General features: G+C 41.1%; 2 protein-coding genes across 2 annotated transcripts; both read right to left on the minus strand.

Moving 5' to 3' along the window:
• Window positions 1–172: 172 nt before the first annotated feature.
• LOC140272002 (ATP-dependent 6-phosphofructokinase, muscle type-like) lies at window positions 173–9,801 on the minus strand. The gene is made up of 22 exons (XM_072367304.1): window positions 9,717–9,801; window positions 8,702–8,775; window positions 8,509–8,586; window positions 6,945–7,134; window positions 6,491–6,656; window positions 6,085–6,129; window positions 5,152–5,260; window positions 4,959–5,054; window positions 4,775–4,867; window positions 4,550–4,675; window positions 4,400–4,464; window positions 3,913–3,976; window positions 3,655–3,801; window positions 2,968–3,038; window positions 2,780–2,867; window positions 2,537–2,689; window positions 2,269–2,433; window positions 1,965–2,026; window positions 1,378–1,489; window positions 1,176–1,275; window positions 405–510; window positions 173–319 (listed from the first exon to the last, which is right to left on the minus strand). Exons 1-22 carry the CDS (start codon window positions 9,781–9,783, stop codon window positions 178–180), a joined length of 2,319 nt encoding a protein of 772 aa, XP_072223405.1. The 5' UTR covers window positions 9,784–9,801; the 3' UTR covers window positions 173–177.
• Window positions 9,802–11,793: 1,992 nt separating this feature from the next.
• Window positions 11,794–16,531, minus strand: troap (trophinin associated protein). Its single transcript, XM_072366788.1, has 12 exons — window positions 16,321–16,531; window positions 15,736–16,228; window positions 15,426–15,538; window positions 15,224–15,275; window positions 14,074–14,213; window positions 13,903–13,957; window positions 13,728–13,807; window positions 13,568–13,651; window positions 13,295–13,405; window positions 12,890–13,181; window positions 12,555–12,757; window positions 11,794–12,094 (listed from the first exon to the last, which is right to left on the minus strand). Exons 2-12 carry the CDS (start codon window positions 15,830–15,832, stop codon window positions 12,035–12,037), a joined length of 1,287 nt encoding a protein of 428 aa, XP_072222889.1. The 5' UTR covers window positions 15,833–16,228; window positions 16,321–16,531; the 3' UTR covers window positions 11,794–12,034.
• Window positions 16,532–17,894: the final 1,363 nt, after the last annotated feature.

Consider the following 17,894-nt stretch of genomic DNA (forward strand, 5'->3'; position numbering starts at 1 on the left):
AGGACCATGACCAGATTGTGTGTTCTCAACTAACGCAGGAAGTGCTTCTGTCATTTCTAGAGTAAGGATCTAGTCTTCTCCACAAACCAACGAAAATCTCTTTTATCAAGGCAGATGGAGATGAAGAACAATTTTCTAATGGAACAGAGAAAAATCCCCCCCCCCTTGCTCATGCATCTACTTCTTGAAGGAGCCAGTTTTATTGAACACATGCTCCATGTCAGCGTGTTCAGACGTGTCCAGTTTGATGTCGTACTTGGCCAGGATCTTCATGATGGGTCTGATTTTCAGCCACCATTGTGTCCTTGGGATGCGGCGCCTGCAAGTAAACAGAGAGGATCAGTCGACATTTCACCTGATGCTGTACTCCTCTCAGTGAGTCACTCGGCAGATGTGCAGCTTACTCAAAATCCGTGTCTGCCCTCAGTTCAGCAAGAGGCTGGAAGGTGAGCGCTCTCTTCTTCATGCCCAGCACGCAGGCGGAGTCCGGTGTGTTGGCGAAGATACGACCTAAACAACCCACAAAGTTAAACTGTTTCTCTGCCATGTAATCATCTCTTGCAGTGGATAAAAATATGAATCTCCAAAGAACATTATGTGGGTATGTAATGCAACATACAGTGCAGTCCCAAGTTTGTCATAATGATAATAAGTACGTCCAACACTTGCAGTTTGTGTTGTACACTGATAAGCCAAAACATTACAACCATCTGCCTAATATTCAAGACCTGCTTGGCAACAGATCCTTTAATTATTACAGGCATCCAGGGATTGTTTTTCCAGAACGACACAGATGCTTGACCTGATTGAGATTTAGGGATTTTTGTAGGTCAACACTTTGATTTCTTCAGCATGATCCGCAAACCACTCCTGAACAGTTCCTGCAGTGTGGCACAGGGTGATTATTCTGCTGAAAGGGAATAGCAGTGCCAGTACTATTCCTATGTTCACATACTATTTGTACTCTCAGCCATTTCGATCTTTAGGTTTTCACCTCAACGGCTTCAAGAACTGGCCATTTACTTGCAGCCTTATACTTTACCTCCCACCCCTTAGAGTGTCCTTATAACAAGAAGCTCAGAGTAATTCACCTCATCTATCTGTGGTTTTAATGTTGTAGCTGATCAGTTTGTGTCATCAAATGTGCTGAATTTTTTTTTTTTATGTTCACGCACCATGTCTATAACACTCCTTGAGTTTATCAGTCAACCACAGAACAGACTTGGCACCCATCTTTGTGCCAAAATTCCTGTCAAAGGGTGTTGGGGTGCCACCCTGCAATGGACAGAGAGGCAATTAGGACACAATTCTTAAAAAAAAAAAATCAAAGATCAAATCAATTTCTTTTATTCAGAGTGCCTGTAGACACTTTCCCACCTGTTGCATGTGTCCGAGGACGTTTTTACGGCAGTCGAAGATTCCTTTGCCTTCCTCCGAGTACAGGTTGAAGATGAAGTCAGTGGTGTAGTTGGAATTGCAGTTTTCATTCCTTTTGAAGAATGAACAGTTGCGCATTATTTTTGCTGTCAATTTGAAGGACGTGGACTCGCAGCTGACATACTTATCAGGATATGAACTGAGGCCCCTTTAATGCAAACATTTTGTATGTTCATCGCACGAGATAACAGGGGTTACCTACATCACGATGACCGCTGTTTAATTGAAGACTCCCGTAGAGTAATAAACTAGGATGGCTAAACAGAATCTAGCTATTATTCTTTTTATGTGTGCCTGTTCTATTGTAACACATCTTGGTTTGTGTATCCTGTGACCAAAGGATAGAATAAAAGGAACTTGTATTTTTGAAATCATGATTAAGGCTCTGCTAAATGATTAAACAAGAACCTCATGTGTTTTAACTGGTTTGAATTGCTTACAAGTCCTCTCAGGAGTATGCGAGTGTCCAGACCACTGGTATTTGAACAATATGCCTCAACCGTTTTCCTTCCCCAGAAGAAAGTTACCTGAGAATCAGACCTCTCTTCACTGTCGTCTTCATCTTCTCCACAAGATGCTCCACGTTCGTCTGTGAGCAAAATTTCATACACATCGTTCAGACTCTGCAGATCATTTTACGAACAAATAAAAGATGCAGCACTTTGAACTTTCTTTCAGGTAAAATGTATTTAGACATTTTTTTTCCTGATGAAAGTTTTAAGAATATAAAGGATTCCTTAGTTTTTCCATTTTAAAAAAAAACAACACCGATGTCAACAATATCATGAGCTATAAAGTGAAAACCTGCTCTTTCATGGTCGCCCAGCTTACCTCCAGATCTCTAATGCTGAATTTTTCCTCGTAGATGTAGGCAGCATCAGCTCCCGCAGCCAGACCTGCCATGGTGGCCAAGTAGCCGCAGTATCCACCCATAGTCTCAACGATGAACACTCGGCGCTTTGTTCCAGCTGCAGACTGCTTGATTCTGTCACAGGTCTGAAATAAAGAAAAAAAAAAATCCAGAAATGTGTTATGCCGTTTGGGTTTTTTGTGCATGTATGCGAGTGTGTGTGTGTGTGTGTGTGTATGGGTCACTCACGGAGGTGATGGTGTTGAGGGCAGTGTCGGCACCAATGCTGAAGTCAGAGCCGGGGACATTATTGGAGACAGTGGCGGGAATGACCACCATAGGAATGCACATCTCCTCATATTTCTCTCTGGCCTGAACCAGCTCCAGGCCTCCAACGTAGGCCTGCAGCGGGGGGAGGAGGGAGGGTGGTTAATTTGCTTTTGCGTTTTTCTAACAGGAGATCTTAAAAAAGGAGAAAAGATGCCATCCTACTTCAAATCCACCGATGATCACCAAAGCATGGATGTTGAACTTAGCGATGTTCTGGCTGATTTCCTCCAACAGTTTGCCTGGAAGAGTTCTTTAGGAAACCCAGAAAAACAGTAAAAAGTAAATCACATCGACTGTATTTATACCACTAAATGAAAGTTTCACTGAAAAACAGAACAAAGATTTTTCACCTCTTTGTGCCCAACACTGAACCTCCTTTTCCAGTCCAGCCAGACACCGAATTCCATGTGATAGGCTCAATCTGCAGAGTCAAAACAACCAACCTTAGTCTTTAAATACCAAAATCTAAAGATAAGCATTTAGAGTATTAAACATACAGCAATGTGTTGGTAAATTTAGAATATGTATTATGTGAAATGTAAAAAAAAAAAAAAAGTTTATATATCAGATAATGCAAATGAGATGTGGGATTACAGTATCATTAATATAACCAGATCAGAGCTCCAATTATGCAAGATAAAGTGTAGAAGCACTGCATGTTCACTTTCAGTTTGTATGTGATAAACTATGGTTGGACTTTGTAGATGCAGCACAGTACGTTGTTCTTGCACTGTTTTTGCCCTTATAATGCATCTATACATCTATGGCTTGTACCTTGCTCTGCTCTCATCCAGCACATCATGACACATCTTATGACAGACTTTATGTTAAACAAAAGGATAAAAGTAATGTCTTACTCTCGTTCCATTGTTACTTTCCCTGCCATTTCTCAGTTCAAAAGTGAGCAAGATATCACAAAAGCGCAAAAAAGGTTGCAACCATAAAGTCCTTTACAAAAAGCAGCAATGTGGCTGTCCTTGACTCTTAGGAGTCATAACAAAACAAGGTCTGAAACAATGACGGAAATGATCGGTTACCTGTCCGTGAGCCAGACCGTCAAAGCCGTCGTGGACGGCCAACATGCTGTGACCCTGGATGATGCCGATCCTGACTGCTGCACGCACTGCAGAGTTCATTCCAGCACAGGGAGCTCCAATGTTCATTATGGCCACGTTGATGTTGCTCTGCCATTAAGAAAGACAGCTGAGGAGTCAGTTGTAAATGTAAAATGTTGTCTCTGTTACATGAATAACAGCAGTGGAAAGAGTCTGGTGCAAAAAACAGAGGGAGCTCACCTTAACATCTGGAGGATTTATGTGAGCCAGCAGCTTGTATGTGTTCCAGTTATTCTCAAAACTCCTGCAAGTCATAAATCAGGTTGACTGAGCAAGATTATCAGCTCAATTAAAAATGTAGTTAACTTTTTAAACGGCTTATTTTCACCTCAGCCAATTTTAGGTTTTATAGTTTTTCCAGAGTTTTGGCTCATGTTTTCAAACCACAAAACAAAATATCCTTCGTTAAGTCACTGGGACCTACTCGACTTTAATCACCGTCATAATACAGACTACACATTATAAAGGCTGAAGTAAAAGGAACATTAGATATGACAAAAAGTAACCTTTCCTTTTCTGCCATAAGTAGTGAAATATTTTTACATTTTATAAAATTTTACAAAACTGAAACTAAAAACAGCCTTTGAATTGAGCTTCTCATGTCATGCACAGCCCAATTTTCAGAATTCAATACAAATAATTTGACATTTGGGATGGCAATACGTACTTTCCTCTGAGCTTGATCGCATCTTCAAATTTGCCTTGAGACATGGCGGCAGTCACGTCTTTAGTCTATTAAAAAAAAAAAGGGGGGGGGGGGGTGAGGAAGAGGAATAGGAAGGACGCTCGGAAAGTAAAGTAGGTAAAAATACTTTACCACTTGCACACACTCCATAAGGGGCAGTCTGATTGCCTGGTTCCCAGACAGGCTGACAACACAAGCAGGAGTGTCTGGCGTGGCCTCCAGCAGCGCCATCACTGCTTCAACACCCATCCTACTGCCCTGGACCACACACACACACACACACACACAAGATGTGCATGAGAACAGGCAAAGACAGAGCTGCTCGCTTGATATTTGCTGTTCAACTGAGACAGTCACCAGGATTCTGTCGAAGGCAGAGGGTGTTCCTCCTCTTTGGACATGTCCAAGAGTAGTGGTGCGGGTGTCAAAGCCGAGCCTGTCAGTCACCAGCTGGAGACAGATGAGCCCAGTTTGTTTGGAATTTTGACAATGCAGCTCAGAATAACACCATACAATTCTGACTACATAAAGGGGAGCTTGCCTTTTTGATCTGATCAGAAGTAATTGGTTTGCCGTCTCTGGAAATCGCACCTTCTGCCACAATGATCACATTCAAACGAGAACCTCGGGCCCTTTGCTAAAAACGAGCGAAAGACAATGTGAATGTAAATGCCTTCCAATAGGCATGTGTGAACAGCAAGCGTAGGCAGCCATCTGAATAAAGACAAACTCACATCTGTCAGCCTCCTGCACAAGTGGTTCTCCCAGTTCTCATCTGGTGGCATCTCTGGAATGAACACCCAGTCAGCACCACAGGCCAGAGCTGTCACCAGCGCCAGGTACCTGATCACAAACAAAACAGAACCAGCAGAGTCTGTATGCAGTTCAGGCATAGATAAACATGCATGTTCATAGCAGGCGATGTACCACTTTGTTCTGCAGATGCTGATATGCTGGGCTTGTGTCAGAAAAAAAATAAATAAAAGCATTTAAAGAAACAGCAACATTATAATAGAAAGGAACAGCTGTTTTTCTTTTTTAAACTGGAACCCCTGTTCTGACTCATTTTCAATCACTTCACCAACTGAAACTATGTACGTTTTCTGGTTTCTCTGTTGCGTTTTGCATTGCAGAACCATTGAATCTTAAACTAATTTTCAAATTCAACAACTTTTACAGTGAAACAAACGGTTTTGAAAGCATCTTGCATTTTTAATTTGATTTATGGAGTGACCTAAAACAAACAAAAAAAAAACAAACAGGGGTATTAATATAGTTTTTCTACCTTTTTTTGTTATTGTTGCTGGCTGTAGAGTCGTGACGGGAAATAGGGGGAACAGAGGAGAGATGACATGCAACAGGTTCCCTGAAGGACTTGAACTGACACTGTAATTAAATCTAAGATGGTTTAATGGGCTCATCAAGTTATACACGTTTTTGTTTTGACACAAAAATACCTGAATTAATCGATTTTATAAAGCATAAGAACTTAGATTAGGATAAAGCCATCTAGAAATAAAAATATTTGAAATTAGAAAGAAGATTAGGTTGTATTTGTGGATGAATCTTTATCACGTAATATGGATAAACACTAATGGCAAACAAAACTGCCATTATGTCTTAAAGCAGTGGCACACGTGGACACACAAACAAATCGAGGTACTGACCCGCAGTGTCTTCCCATCACTTCCAGAATGAATGTCCTCTGATGGCTGTGGATGAACACATTTTGCATTTTATACAATTTAAAAGGGATCGGTCACATACTCATAGCTGCACGTTCTGTATATACACTCACAACAACCTATGAATTAGTTAATCCATTGAACATTTTTCTTCACTATGTTGAAGAACAGCATGGGACAAGCTTTTTGTGCCACACACAACCTGGACTGAGACTGCGCTTACTTTTGTTTTCATCAAAAATTGCTACCGCTGGGAATCATTTTCTGCCTGTACAGGTGCAGAAGAAACTACTGCTGCTATAGATTTTAAATTATACATTTTAATCATTTGAATGAACGAAAGAAATTTTGTATGTACGGGAAGGGCTGCACAGCAACCAAATCTTACCTCTGTGCAGTTGTAGTGATGGCATCCACCACCTCAATGATGCGATGCAGGGCGGAATCCGTGCCAATGGTCATGTCAGTGCCACAGAAGTCATTGTCAATAGAGCCAACCATGCCAACAATGTTCAAGTGGGAGGATTTCTTGGCTTCTTGGTCTGTTATCTTATCTGCAGACAAAAGGATATTTTATCTGCAATGACGAGGCAAATATAGAAAGATAAAGGTGTGAAAAAGATCTTGTAATAGGGTTTTACATAAAGATATTTCTATTTATCAAGACATTTTTTGTTTAAAAAAGAAAAAAATAATTATTTGGTTCATGCCATGTCTTTGAAATTAAATAATTACATCTGATTACTTATAAGTTGGAAAAGTAGAAGCAAAAAAGTAAATTACAAATTCAAAAATTAAGAATTTGACATATTCCATCTCTTTCAGCTCATTAGTCTTTTTACCAGCTCGGACCAGGTCAGCCAGCAGGCCGCTCCACTCTGTTCTGAACTGGTTGGCTCCAGTCAGACTACCATCGCCTCCAATCACACAAAGGTTGGTGATGCCCAACTTCACCAAGTTGCAGGCCGCCTTCATTCGACCCTCCCTGCTTCTGAAGTCCATACAGCGGGCGCTGCCAATGACAGTCCCACCCTGACACACACACACCGAGATGAGAAGTTACTGATGTGCAAACATATCCTGCCTTTAAGGCAGGCAGGTTTATCAATGAGGGGAATGCATACATTTAAGCCAGCAAAGTGTACAACAACTCGTTACGAAGCCTTAAATTCAAATCAAGTGATGTCACATCATTTGTGGGTACAGAGGCTTTTTCTCCACTGCTACGCTGCTTTATTTAGACAACAGAGATGACAGAAATGTGAAACATGAGCTTCAGTCTTAATGCAACTCCACCATCCTTCAGTCAGAGGGTTGGCTGATTAATGTCACCATCCAAAGAAAAGAAATTGGAGTATCGAGTTATCAGAGCCTCTGAGGCTTGGGGGAAGCTCAATGTTCCAGAATAGTTCAAGGTTAAAGGGTCAATTCACTAAAAATTTAAGAAAAGAAAAAAATAAAACATATCACCATAACAACAGCAACTCATCTCTTCATATCAACAGTTGCACTGTTCACTGGCTCAATGAGTCTGTGCTTGAATAATTTCATATAGTTTTTAGGAAAATTATTTCCTGTGAAAACTGAGTTTTGCATATTTTCTGAAAACACATGGGAACATCTTCTGAAGCAAGTCTTTGTGGTGCCATGAGAAGCAAAACAAAATTATCCTCCCTTTGACTTATACAAGTAGCAGCATCAGCAAATAATTCCCAATGAATGTCAAAACATGGAGAAACAGAACCAAAAACATGGGATGAAACAGCACTGAACAGCTCAGAGAAAGAGGCAATAACTCAAAACAGACCTCAGCTCACCAGAGACTAAAGACATCCGTCATCTGTTTTGTCTCATGACGACGGTCATGTTTTATAAGAGCGGCGAGACAGTGAACAAGGACTTTCAAAGTGTGTCAAAATCTACCACTTCCTCAATTAAAAAAAGAAAAAAAGAAAAAGAAACCATCCCTTTGCACCTGGGTGAAAAAGTGGGTAAAAATAGTCTGAATTCAGCCGTTTACAGCTGGCCCTGCACTGGGAGAGGATTACCCTCAGGGCACTCTAGCAGAAAAGCTCCAGGAAATCAGTTTGCATATATGAAGAGCTGTAAAATCCACAGAGGAAGAGAGTTGAGTGGATGGGTCAAATGGATGGTGTCCAATGTGAAACTAAAACTTGACCTTATAGGTATGACAAAAGAGGTGCGGGCGGGGGATGCTTTTGATTGAGAACAGGGGAGTAAACGTTTCAAGGCTTTTTTGGGTTTTGAAGTGCCATCTTCTCATTTTACTTGCGTCTCCCTGTCGCTAGACTGCAATAAAGTGTCATGGAATAAGATTATAAATGTACTTTGATTTGATTTCATGTACACAGCTCGTGTCTCTGCACGCGTCTTTAGCTCACTCACCAGCTGAAGCATCATAGACACACTCTCCCAGGTTGCAGGACGTATGTTTTCTCCTCCATCCACCAGGCCCTGGTAGCCCTTCAGCACAAATACACCATTATCATTCACAATACGTACATTTCTTAACAACAGGCGAGTTTTGTGTGCGATACCACAGTGAGTTGGTGTACAGTCACCTGCATGCAGAGCATACCTCATGAACAAAGTAGACTTTGGCTCCGGTGTAAAGACCAACTCTTACAGTGGCTCTCACAGCAGCGTTCATACCTGAGACACACAAACATCACCTGTGACAAATGTTTAATTTAGATGCAAGGCAAGTGTGATTCTCCTTAACGCTCTCTGTCAGATAGCCACTATGAACAGGACCATCTTGGCCTTTTAAGTGACCTACATGTTGGCACCAGATAAGACAAAAATAGTCATGTGGAAAAGAACAGGAGCAAAGTTTAGGGGACTGTACATCTTGTGAGCCCTCTCACCCCGGATATCTGTACACTAAAGGCCACTAAGAGAGTTTGTGTTGTGACAAGCTGGCATGCTCCAGCTCTTGTTTCAGCAGACAGCAGCTGTGGTGGGTGGGCGTTTCTTTCCTCCATACCAGAAAAAGGTCAGCATCTCTAAAATTAGCCTTAAAGAGGTAAAATAAGGAAACTAATGAGGGCTAAATAAGTGGATCAATACAATGGTTTGGACACTGGTCTGAGCAGAAGGCTTGCAACATTTTCTTAGAAGACAAAAGAAAAATTGGTTGATGGAAGAATGATGTCTAATCATATTTTCAAACCAAAAAAAAAAAAATGTTAGATCAAACTTAACTTGTGAAAAGTCTAAATCATCCATTTAATTAAAAATTTTTAAGAGATTAAACCTCAAATGTGCATTGAATCCAAGTTGTAATTCGTCATTCACATTTGTGACTTCAAGTCAGATTTATAGCCACACATCCATCAAAGTTCAATAGTCGGCTCTTGCTTGACATCTCAGAAAAAGGTGCCTTTTGGGCTGAAGCTGCCATTCAGTCAAAGTTCTTCACTGGTCTTCATAAAACATACTTCTGCAGCCTCTTAGGATTCATTGTTGCTCACAGTTTCATCAGCAGGGACTGAGGTTGTCCAACAAACTCTCCACTTATGGTGGGACTTGTTTAGTGTTTTAGTCCATAATATAATTGTGATTAAAGATAAAAAACTCCATCAGCTTCTTACCCTGGGCGTCTCCTCCTGAAGTCAGCACAGCAATGGACCGTCCGAGGCCCATCTTCGTGGGATCCATGACTGGATGGAGACCCTTGGACAAGACAGGTGTCCTTGAAGAGGGAGAAAGAGGAAGTAGAATTAACAGAGTGCTCTTCCTTCACCCTGCTTCTAAGGGGGAGTCACAAGGGAGGGGAAAGGCTTTATGGACTACTGTTGCTGCTTTTGCCCCCTCCCACTAATATCTCACAACTACTCACTCACTCGCACAGCTCTACAAAAATATAATGAGGACCAGTAGGCACAGGAGACATAATGCACACAGCACCAATGTACCAGGAAACTGCACAAATGTATCTCACATTAGTTATTTCCAAATAATACACTGCTACATCCACCAAACTGCGCTAATGACTTACTGCAGCTGGACTCACCCGGGGCTGATTACTACCAGCCCTGCTCAATCAAGCTGTCACTCGAATAGATCAGTTTCAGAAATTGGTGAAGGGACGAGAAATACACCATGTCAAAATCAAAAGAAACACTGGAAGAAATCAGAAAGGCAGTGACTGAAATACTGAAGTCAAAGAAGGGTATTAGTTACTTCTAAGGCTCTGAGAATCCACATTGAGACATTACTGAGAAATAGAGAAAGGGGTCGACCTTCCACTGACCTCCAAGAGCAGCAATGATCCAGCAAAAATATGTGAGTAACTCAAGGCCTTTCTCGCCTCACATAAGGTCGGTGTTTATGATCTACTATCAGAAAGGTGCTGGGCTAAAAGTTGTCCATGGGCAAATGGCAGGACAAAACTACTGCTGACAGAGGGACAAAAATTGTTTGATACAATCCGCCTTTAAAACTCTCAAGGAAGAATGTTCTGTGGACCGAAGTTTTGTTACAGGTGCTGAAAACCAAAAGACTTTTCTCACAGGAAGCATGTTGACTTGTCGCAGGATGAAAAGTACAGATGTATTTCCGATGGCTGCATTCCACTTGGTAGGGATCACACTTTTGTGCATGCAAGCTGTCATCATTTAATGGAACTGAGCTGCCATAAAAGAGACAGCTGTGCTTTCCTTATTGTGATAAGACATTAGTCTGCAGCTGGCCGTGCAATGGCAGAGATTTGCTGTTTTGAGGTAGTTTTCCATTATTGAGGCTGACATGTCATTGGTCTGTGAAATGAAGATTGTCTGCAACAACAACTGATTCAAACATGAGAATCAGTCCACCTCTGGGCACATATAAAGGAATTAGATTTAAAATTTTGCGGTGGCCAAGTCTAAATCTGGACGAGAGCCCTTGAGATGTGGTGGTGAGACTAGAAAAGAGCAGTTCATGTTTGTTTAACAAGTTGAGTTTGAGGAAACATTACTTCTTTAAGTTAACATCCCACTCTTCCATACATTTATGGAATACAGGTGACATACTTATGAAAAATAAACAAGGGGATTCATTAACTCCAAATATATCAAAATAATATTTCACAGCTTATTTTTTTTAAAATCTGTAAAATTGTGATTTAAGTCATCTGGGTGTTTTTGTTCTCCAGCTCATGTCTGACAGTCTGTCAGCGGCTAGCAGATTCAGCAGCAAGGCGTCTTTCGTATGGACTGGATGGTACCATATGTCCTTTCCCTACTGGACAGTGTAACATGATTTAACATGAAGCTGACACGATCTGCGAGCCTGGCTACATGATCTGGGGAAAAAGGCATGAACCCTGGCTGTCCCAGAGGCAATCTGTGGAATGCAAGACAATATCACATATCATGTAATCCTCTTCTGCATAGGTCCTCAGATAGCGTGGCGACCCATCCATAGTGTACCCCACCTGGCACCCAATGGCTACTGGGGTAGACGAAAGTAGCTACAGAAAATTAATGGATCTTATGCACATCTTTAGTAAAAAGCATTACAGGTGTCCTGAATAGGACTTTTCTCACAAGAAATCGCATCATGTCAATGGTTTCACTCCTTTATTGTGGACAAAATAAGTGATTGGTTAGTAAATAGACGCAGTGACATTTGTATTGAGTGCCCCTTTTTTCACAATTTAAAGTGTCAAAAGAAACCAGGCGTGACCCATTAGTAACATTTACACAATAATTACAAACAAATATACAAAGAATATTTTCGGTCAACACAAAGTCTGTCAAAAGTAGTAATTCTCTGTGCCCAATTCATTTATACTATAGCTATCAAAAAGTCTGCAGTGACTTAAAAATCTACTGAACAGGCAGAGACAGTTGGACCAACATCACTTTTATTGTCTGTACACGTAGGTTAGCTTTTCACAGAACAAAATGTGTCCATGTAGTGCAAATCATCTCTCTTGCAGTGATGAAGGACTGGAAGAGAGATCAGGGCCGATTGGAGCAAATCTCTGAAAAGCATAATGAAAATGAACTTGAGTTTTCATTTGTGTTTGAGCACAGACAATTTAAAAGGTTCATGTTTAACAAAAAACAAAAACAAATGCATCAGTTTTATCAGCTGATTAAACCACATTCAGCGATGGCAGCTGCTGATTCAGTTTTATTCATGTAGCACCAAATCACTACAAAAGTCACTTCAGTAATAATACGGTCCAAATACAGCTGATTTGTTTCCATGTTGCTTAAATTATGCACCAAATAAATGTTGTTTATTTGTGGTCATTCAAATGTGATTTAGGATTAAAGAGTTACTTTGTCATTAGAGCCTTAATTACTGCAAATTACCCAAAAGATGGATTTTGGTGGACCTGTTTGACTCTAGTAGTAAATAAAAATAACTTTTTCCTTCTTTGCACTCATTGAACAAACTGAGCATTCAGTTCAGTTAAAGGCTCAGTTTTTACTCACTGTGGAGTCTTCAAAGTGCAAGATGGAGGCCAGCGGGTTTCCACAGCGAGGCCGAGGGGGGACAAACCCAGGAGCGGCTGGGACGGCCACAGAGGTGTAGGTGGCCACCTCCTCATCCATAAGCAGGTCCTCCAGAGGAGGAAAACGGTTACGCAGCATCGCCATCACAGGATTTAGAGAACAAGACTTCTGAACAATGAGGTCTGAAACAAACAATAACGCACTTAGATTAGTGCTGTCAAGTGACTAGTTGCAATGAATCATTGACAGCACTTTTAAAGACATACCAATCTCTAATATGAATTATTGTGGGGTGTGTGAGGGGTCTGCAGTACCTGTGTGCAGACGCCGAACAGAAGGCTTGATCTGACTGATTAGTTGAGACTCAGCGGATGTTTCATTGTGAGCCGTTGGCACCTTTCTCTGTTCTGATGACAAGGGACCCCGTTGATCCTGCTGAGCTGTGCTCTCCAGCTTCTTAAACCGTGGGGCCCTCAACAACGTTTTACCTGTCGAGAAAAAAATAACTGACTCCCTGGGCAGGGCTTGCAATGTGTTCTTCTGCTGCTCCTCCTCATCACTGTTGGTCCCACTCGTCTCTCCCTCTTCTTCACAGGGAGGTTTATTCTGAGGATGTGGAAGAGAGGGGGAAAAAAAGCAATAAGCTCACGGCTTATTTCACATGGATCAGAATTTACTCTGAATATGGATGTCTGGCTGATTTTGACTTCACTTCGTACAGATGGAGCTTGAAGTGGAAACTGTTCTGCTTGTGCCACAGGAGCTTTGTCTGTCACATTTGTGTTCTGCTCATCTTCTGGATCATCAAATAATCTCTGGACAACCTCCTGCTAACACACAAAGTCATCTGAATTGTAACTCAGAGTACAGTATGCTCACTTCTGGTTTAAAAACTCTTTCTGCTCAGACTTTTGCACAGTCTCAAAAGTTTGAAATATCTTTGAATCCGATTGAAACGGTGAGCATCGTGACTGCCACTGACGTGCTCTCACCTCCTGACGTGGCTGAATGCTGCTTTTGACGCTCCTGGGTCCAGGAGTGCAGTACGGGGACTGCTGTGGTGACTGATGCCATTTCTGAAAACAGCAACGTGGTGAAATGAGGCTGCATGAAAAACAAAGTGCCAAACTGACTGGAAGCAGGATTACGAACCATAGCAGACATGGGCTGATGTTTTGTGTTGCGAACTCTCTGTGGAGTCCATGTCTTCAGAGGAGTCTCTTTGAGTGCCGCTGCTCAGAGGAAAGCAAACACGCCATGTCAATGTCAGGGCAAAAAGAACAAATATACAAAGCTGCATTTGGCGTTTAATACTGCTGTATCTTACCCACTGGACCGCCAGCTGGTTCTGCACGGTTTCTTCTAACAGGAACTCTCTGAGCCTAAAAAAATAAATAAACACTCAGTTAAACTGTTCCTATCAAAAGCAACATCGGAATCTAAAAGCAGTAGCAAAAATACAACAAAGACAGAACTCGGAAGTGAAAAAATGTGTTACCGTGTAGATTGATGTGCTTCTGCCAGGTGGACGGACTGAATTTCTCGGTGTGGCACCTGTCGGCCGCCCGTCCTTCACACCCTCGTTCAGCAGGATACTTTGCAGCGCAGCAGGGTCCTGCGAGAACTGCGCCGACCTCACTGAAGGTGAAAGGTGCAAAGAGAACGTAACGGGCTGGTACGAAAGGAGGGAAAGCTCTATACTGTATTTCCACCAATGTACAACTAACTACTGCTCAGTTTGAAAGGTTTGTTTTTTTTCCAACAGTTATGTTTAAAAATCTTTATTTTGGAGGTTTCCCATTGGTGATGAGAGTAGACAATTAATCCACCATCTTCTACTTTAAGCATTAAATATGTATTTTTATTTTCATATGTATTTATTTTAAATTAACACCCATTGTTTGGTTTGTCCAGTAAATATGAAGCTATGAGAAACGTTAATGCAGATTGAAAATCAGAGTCAGAAAATTTAAAAAAAAATTATGAATAAAAATGTATAAATAAATAAAAAATTATGACTCTGCAGCTGTGCAAAGACGGAACTAAACCTAATAAAAAATTTAAGTGTAAAGTAAGTCAAGAAGTGCAAAACTGTGACCAGTCAGTTTGCCTCCTCAGAGAAAACATCAAGTGCATTTCCAGTGTTTAAATCTCCAGTCTCTTATCAAACTCTTACCATATTCAGCTCCCAAGCTTTGTTAAATACCAACCTTAATTCAGTGAAGGTATTATTATGAAACATCAACCAACTTTGCAGTGACTTTACATGACTCTACTTCTGTACATGTGAGCTCTCCAATGACCATCAACCCCTGTGGTGACCAGTCAGAATGCCTGTTGATTGCACCTCATCTTTTAATGCATATCAAGTAAGTGTGGCTGGTTGGGCATTTCTGGTGTCTACATCTTATTCTGCACTTAAGGTCCACCTGTCAGAACCCCTTAAAGCTCATCACTTTCTTGTTCCAGGGGAATAATTTAATATCTCAAGCTGGATAATGTGCGAAGACTCCGGGAAGTCTGTTTGAATCTATAACTTCCTCCATGAGACTGCAACCTCGTAGGCTCACAAATCATGAAACAGTTTTGTACTGTGATGTCATGGGGAATGTAAACGGACACATTGTGTTCTCTTGTGTAATGCTGACCTGGACCGGGTCCAGCCATCTGCCGACTCTTCAGCACAGACACTCGCTGAGGCTGCAAACAAGACGATTCATAGAATTTGTGACACCAAAATTTCTGACCCTTGAAAACAAAAAGCGCTAAACACCAAACATTAGCATATATAGGGATAAAACATGCTGTAAAACGAAGCCCTACTGCACATCTGTGACAAAACCAACGCACCAGATAGTTATATGGTTTGGAGTGTGGAGTTGCAGATGCCCGGCCTGCCACACCAACTCCCTCGTTCCGAAGGATACTTAATAAAGCTGCATGGTCTGTCAGGAAATTTTCCCCTGTTGTGAAATTAAAAAAAGTTAAACCAAGAAACGCATTAAACGACTGTTCAGAGGATCAAAGTAACCTAATCAAAGATGTAACTTTAAAAAGAAGATTATCATGAAGAAACACAGGTACCAACATTGATGCAAATATGATCTCTGCAAAACATAAAAGGTGTACAGTGAAAATGTAGAGAAAACTGCTTAATTACCATTTGAAGCTTTCGAGGCATTGCCCTGCGTGGTTGGTTGTGCAGTCTGATCAGCATTTAATGTGCTGTGTGAATCTTTGAGACTAAGCAGGTTCATGTTATCCAGGCAGACCTCTGCACCAGGAGGCTGCTGTGCACAGGAAGTAGCTTCATTCTGATGTGATGTGTGACCAGGAGCGGATGACAGAGGATTTGACAAAGTGGCTGAAGTCTTTAATGTGTTGGACAGACCAGACTGTTCTAACAGGTGGGATACTTTTTGTGCGGTTGTTCCATGAGACTTCCCCACACCCTTAACTGAATCCTCATCGCTTCCATCTTGACGTTTAGTAGGTTTTGAACTGCAGGTATTTTTTTCAGGTTGGATGGAATGAGTCCGCGATTGTGGAGCAGTTAAAGGTTGCTGTTTTTCATTTGCCACTTTTGTGTTTTTGGGCTGTGACAGATTGAAAGGAACAGGCCGGGTGCATGGCTTTTTCTTCTTAGCTTTCCCCTTCAGAAAAAATGAGAAAGGATTAAAAGCATGAAAATCATCTAATTAAACAAAACTAATCTGAATCAAAAGGATACTAAAGAGATACTTACAGCTAAAGGTTTCTCTTGCCACCTGAGGTGCGACTGCCCAAAGTCCGAAGGAGTCTGAAGATGAAGGGACTTTGCGAGCACCGGAAGCCTACTTAGACTTTGTTGCCAGGGTGGTTTCAGACAGGATTTTGCTGGATCTTTGTTCTCACAGTCTTTTTTCGAGAGATGGGATGAAAGCTTTGGATCTGCTTGTTTTTTGTTGTGTCCATTCTTCATTCTGTGTTGGGGAGATAAAATCAGTTGTAAAATAATAGATGCAATTACGAGTGGAAATGGAATTATTCTAATTATTTTGCTACTGACATACCTGGTTTTAAAACATGATATACAAAAAACATGTCGTTCGTTAGGAGTTTGTGAAAAACAAACTGGATATGCAATAAACGGACTGACTAAAAACGACAGAACTATGAGAGCTATAAACATATCTTACTTAGACGTCTCCTTTTTTATAAATAAGACAAATTTATAATTTATTTTATTCAACACCAATCCAATACATAGAGGGGGGGAAAAAAGTGAATACTAATGAAATGACTTGCCTCTGAAAGTCACTGCGGATTTTGTTCTGATTTTGCTGACGAAGGACCGGAGAAGAGTCCATGATGATGGCAACAGGAGGAGGATGAGGGGGTGAGAGACGAAGATCTGAACAACTGGAGGAGCAAAAACAAAATAAATTTGAGCAACCTTGCATGAAACACTGAACGGGCTTATAATAAAGGGAGTACGAGGATGGACAAAATAACACGAAGCATTCAATAACACAAGTAGACGCGTGTAAGATACTGGATAAAAACATGTGAATGAAGCGCCATGCAGCCAACTCCTGCATCGATAACACTGCAAATAATCAAAAAGGAAAACGACCGTCGCAAATCTAACTATTCCAGCAGTAAATACGGACATCTGCGTCATCGCAAAAAGGACATATCTAATATCAGGTAAACCCATGCACAGCACATACCAAGACAATGATAATCAAGCGGAGAGCAAAGAGTTAGTCTAACCCGAGACACAGAAGGCTAAGTTTAAAGTACAAGCTACACTCGACGTAAAGCTGAATGTCTACGTTCAGGGTTCAAAAAGGCGTCGGTTACTTCTGTCTAATAACCTATTCAACTATTTCTAATACAACTAAATCCAAACTTTAATTCGTTTTGGTTTACCAGACGTTTATTGCTGATTTAAAGATCCTTCGTTCAGTTCTTTATGTCTATGAGCAGGACTGTCAACTTCCTGAACTAACAGCGGTTTGTAAAAAGCGCGCCTCACTATTGGTCACAAGAAGAAGCCGTGTCAACCAATAATAACCCTCATCTTGGGGATGACAACATCTTCGACCAATGAACAACGGGCTTTAATAAACAGCTCCATGGTAACGATGCGAAAGTTGTTTTACCACGTGACTAGTTTTTGCCGCGGCTTCCTCCACCAATAAAGAGACATTCAGAGAAACTATATAGATATTTTTTTCCTGTTGCATTTATGGATTAATTTGCCAAAGTTTCACATTGTGATTTGTTTGATATGTGAATTTTTTTTATCCATCAGACTATGTGAATAAAAATGTT

This window comes from Leuresthes tenuis, unplaced genomic scaffold, assembly GCF_036924035.1.
Source record: "Leuresthes tenuis unplaced genomic scaffold, fLeuTen1.0.hap1 SCAF_16, whole genome shotgun sequence".
NCBI lineage: Eukaryota > Metazoa > Chordata > Actinopteri > Atheriniformes > Atherinopsidae > Leuresthes > Leuresthes tenuis.

What these genes read in the sequence shown, in the direction of transcription:
- troap (XM_072366788.1), bottom strand. Translation starts at nt 15,832, where the DNA reads ATGAACCTGCTTAGTCTCAAAGATTCACACAGCACATTAAATGCTGAT. An exon ending in GATGGCTGGACCCGGTCCAG is followed by an intron (nt 14,214 to 15,223) that starts GTCAGCATTACA and finishes TTTCACCTTCAG; the next exon opens with TGAGGTCGGCGCAGTTCTCG. An exon ending in GAAGCACATCAATCTACACG is followed by an intron (nt 13,958 to 14,073) that starts GTAACACATTTT and finishes TTATTTTTTTAG; the next exon opens with GCTCAGAGAGTTCCTGTTAG.
- LOC140272002 (XM_072367304.1), bottom strand. Translation starts at nt 9,783, where the DNA reads ATGGATCCCACGAAGATGGGCCTCGGACGGTCCATTGCTGTGCTGACT. An exon ending in TGTGCAGGAGGCTGACAGAT is followed by an intron (nt 5,055 to 5,151) that starts GTGAGTTTGTCT and finishes GCTCGTTTTTAG; the next exon opens with CAAAGGGCCCGAGGTTCTCG. An exon ending in TGATCATCGGTGGATTTGAA is followed by an intron (nt 2,690 to 2,779) that starts GTAGGATGGCAT and finishes CCCCCGCTGCAG; the next exon opens with GCCTACGTTGGAGGCCTGGA.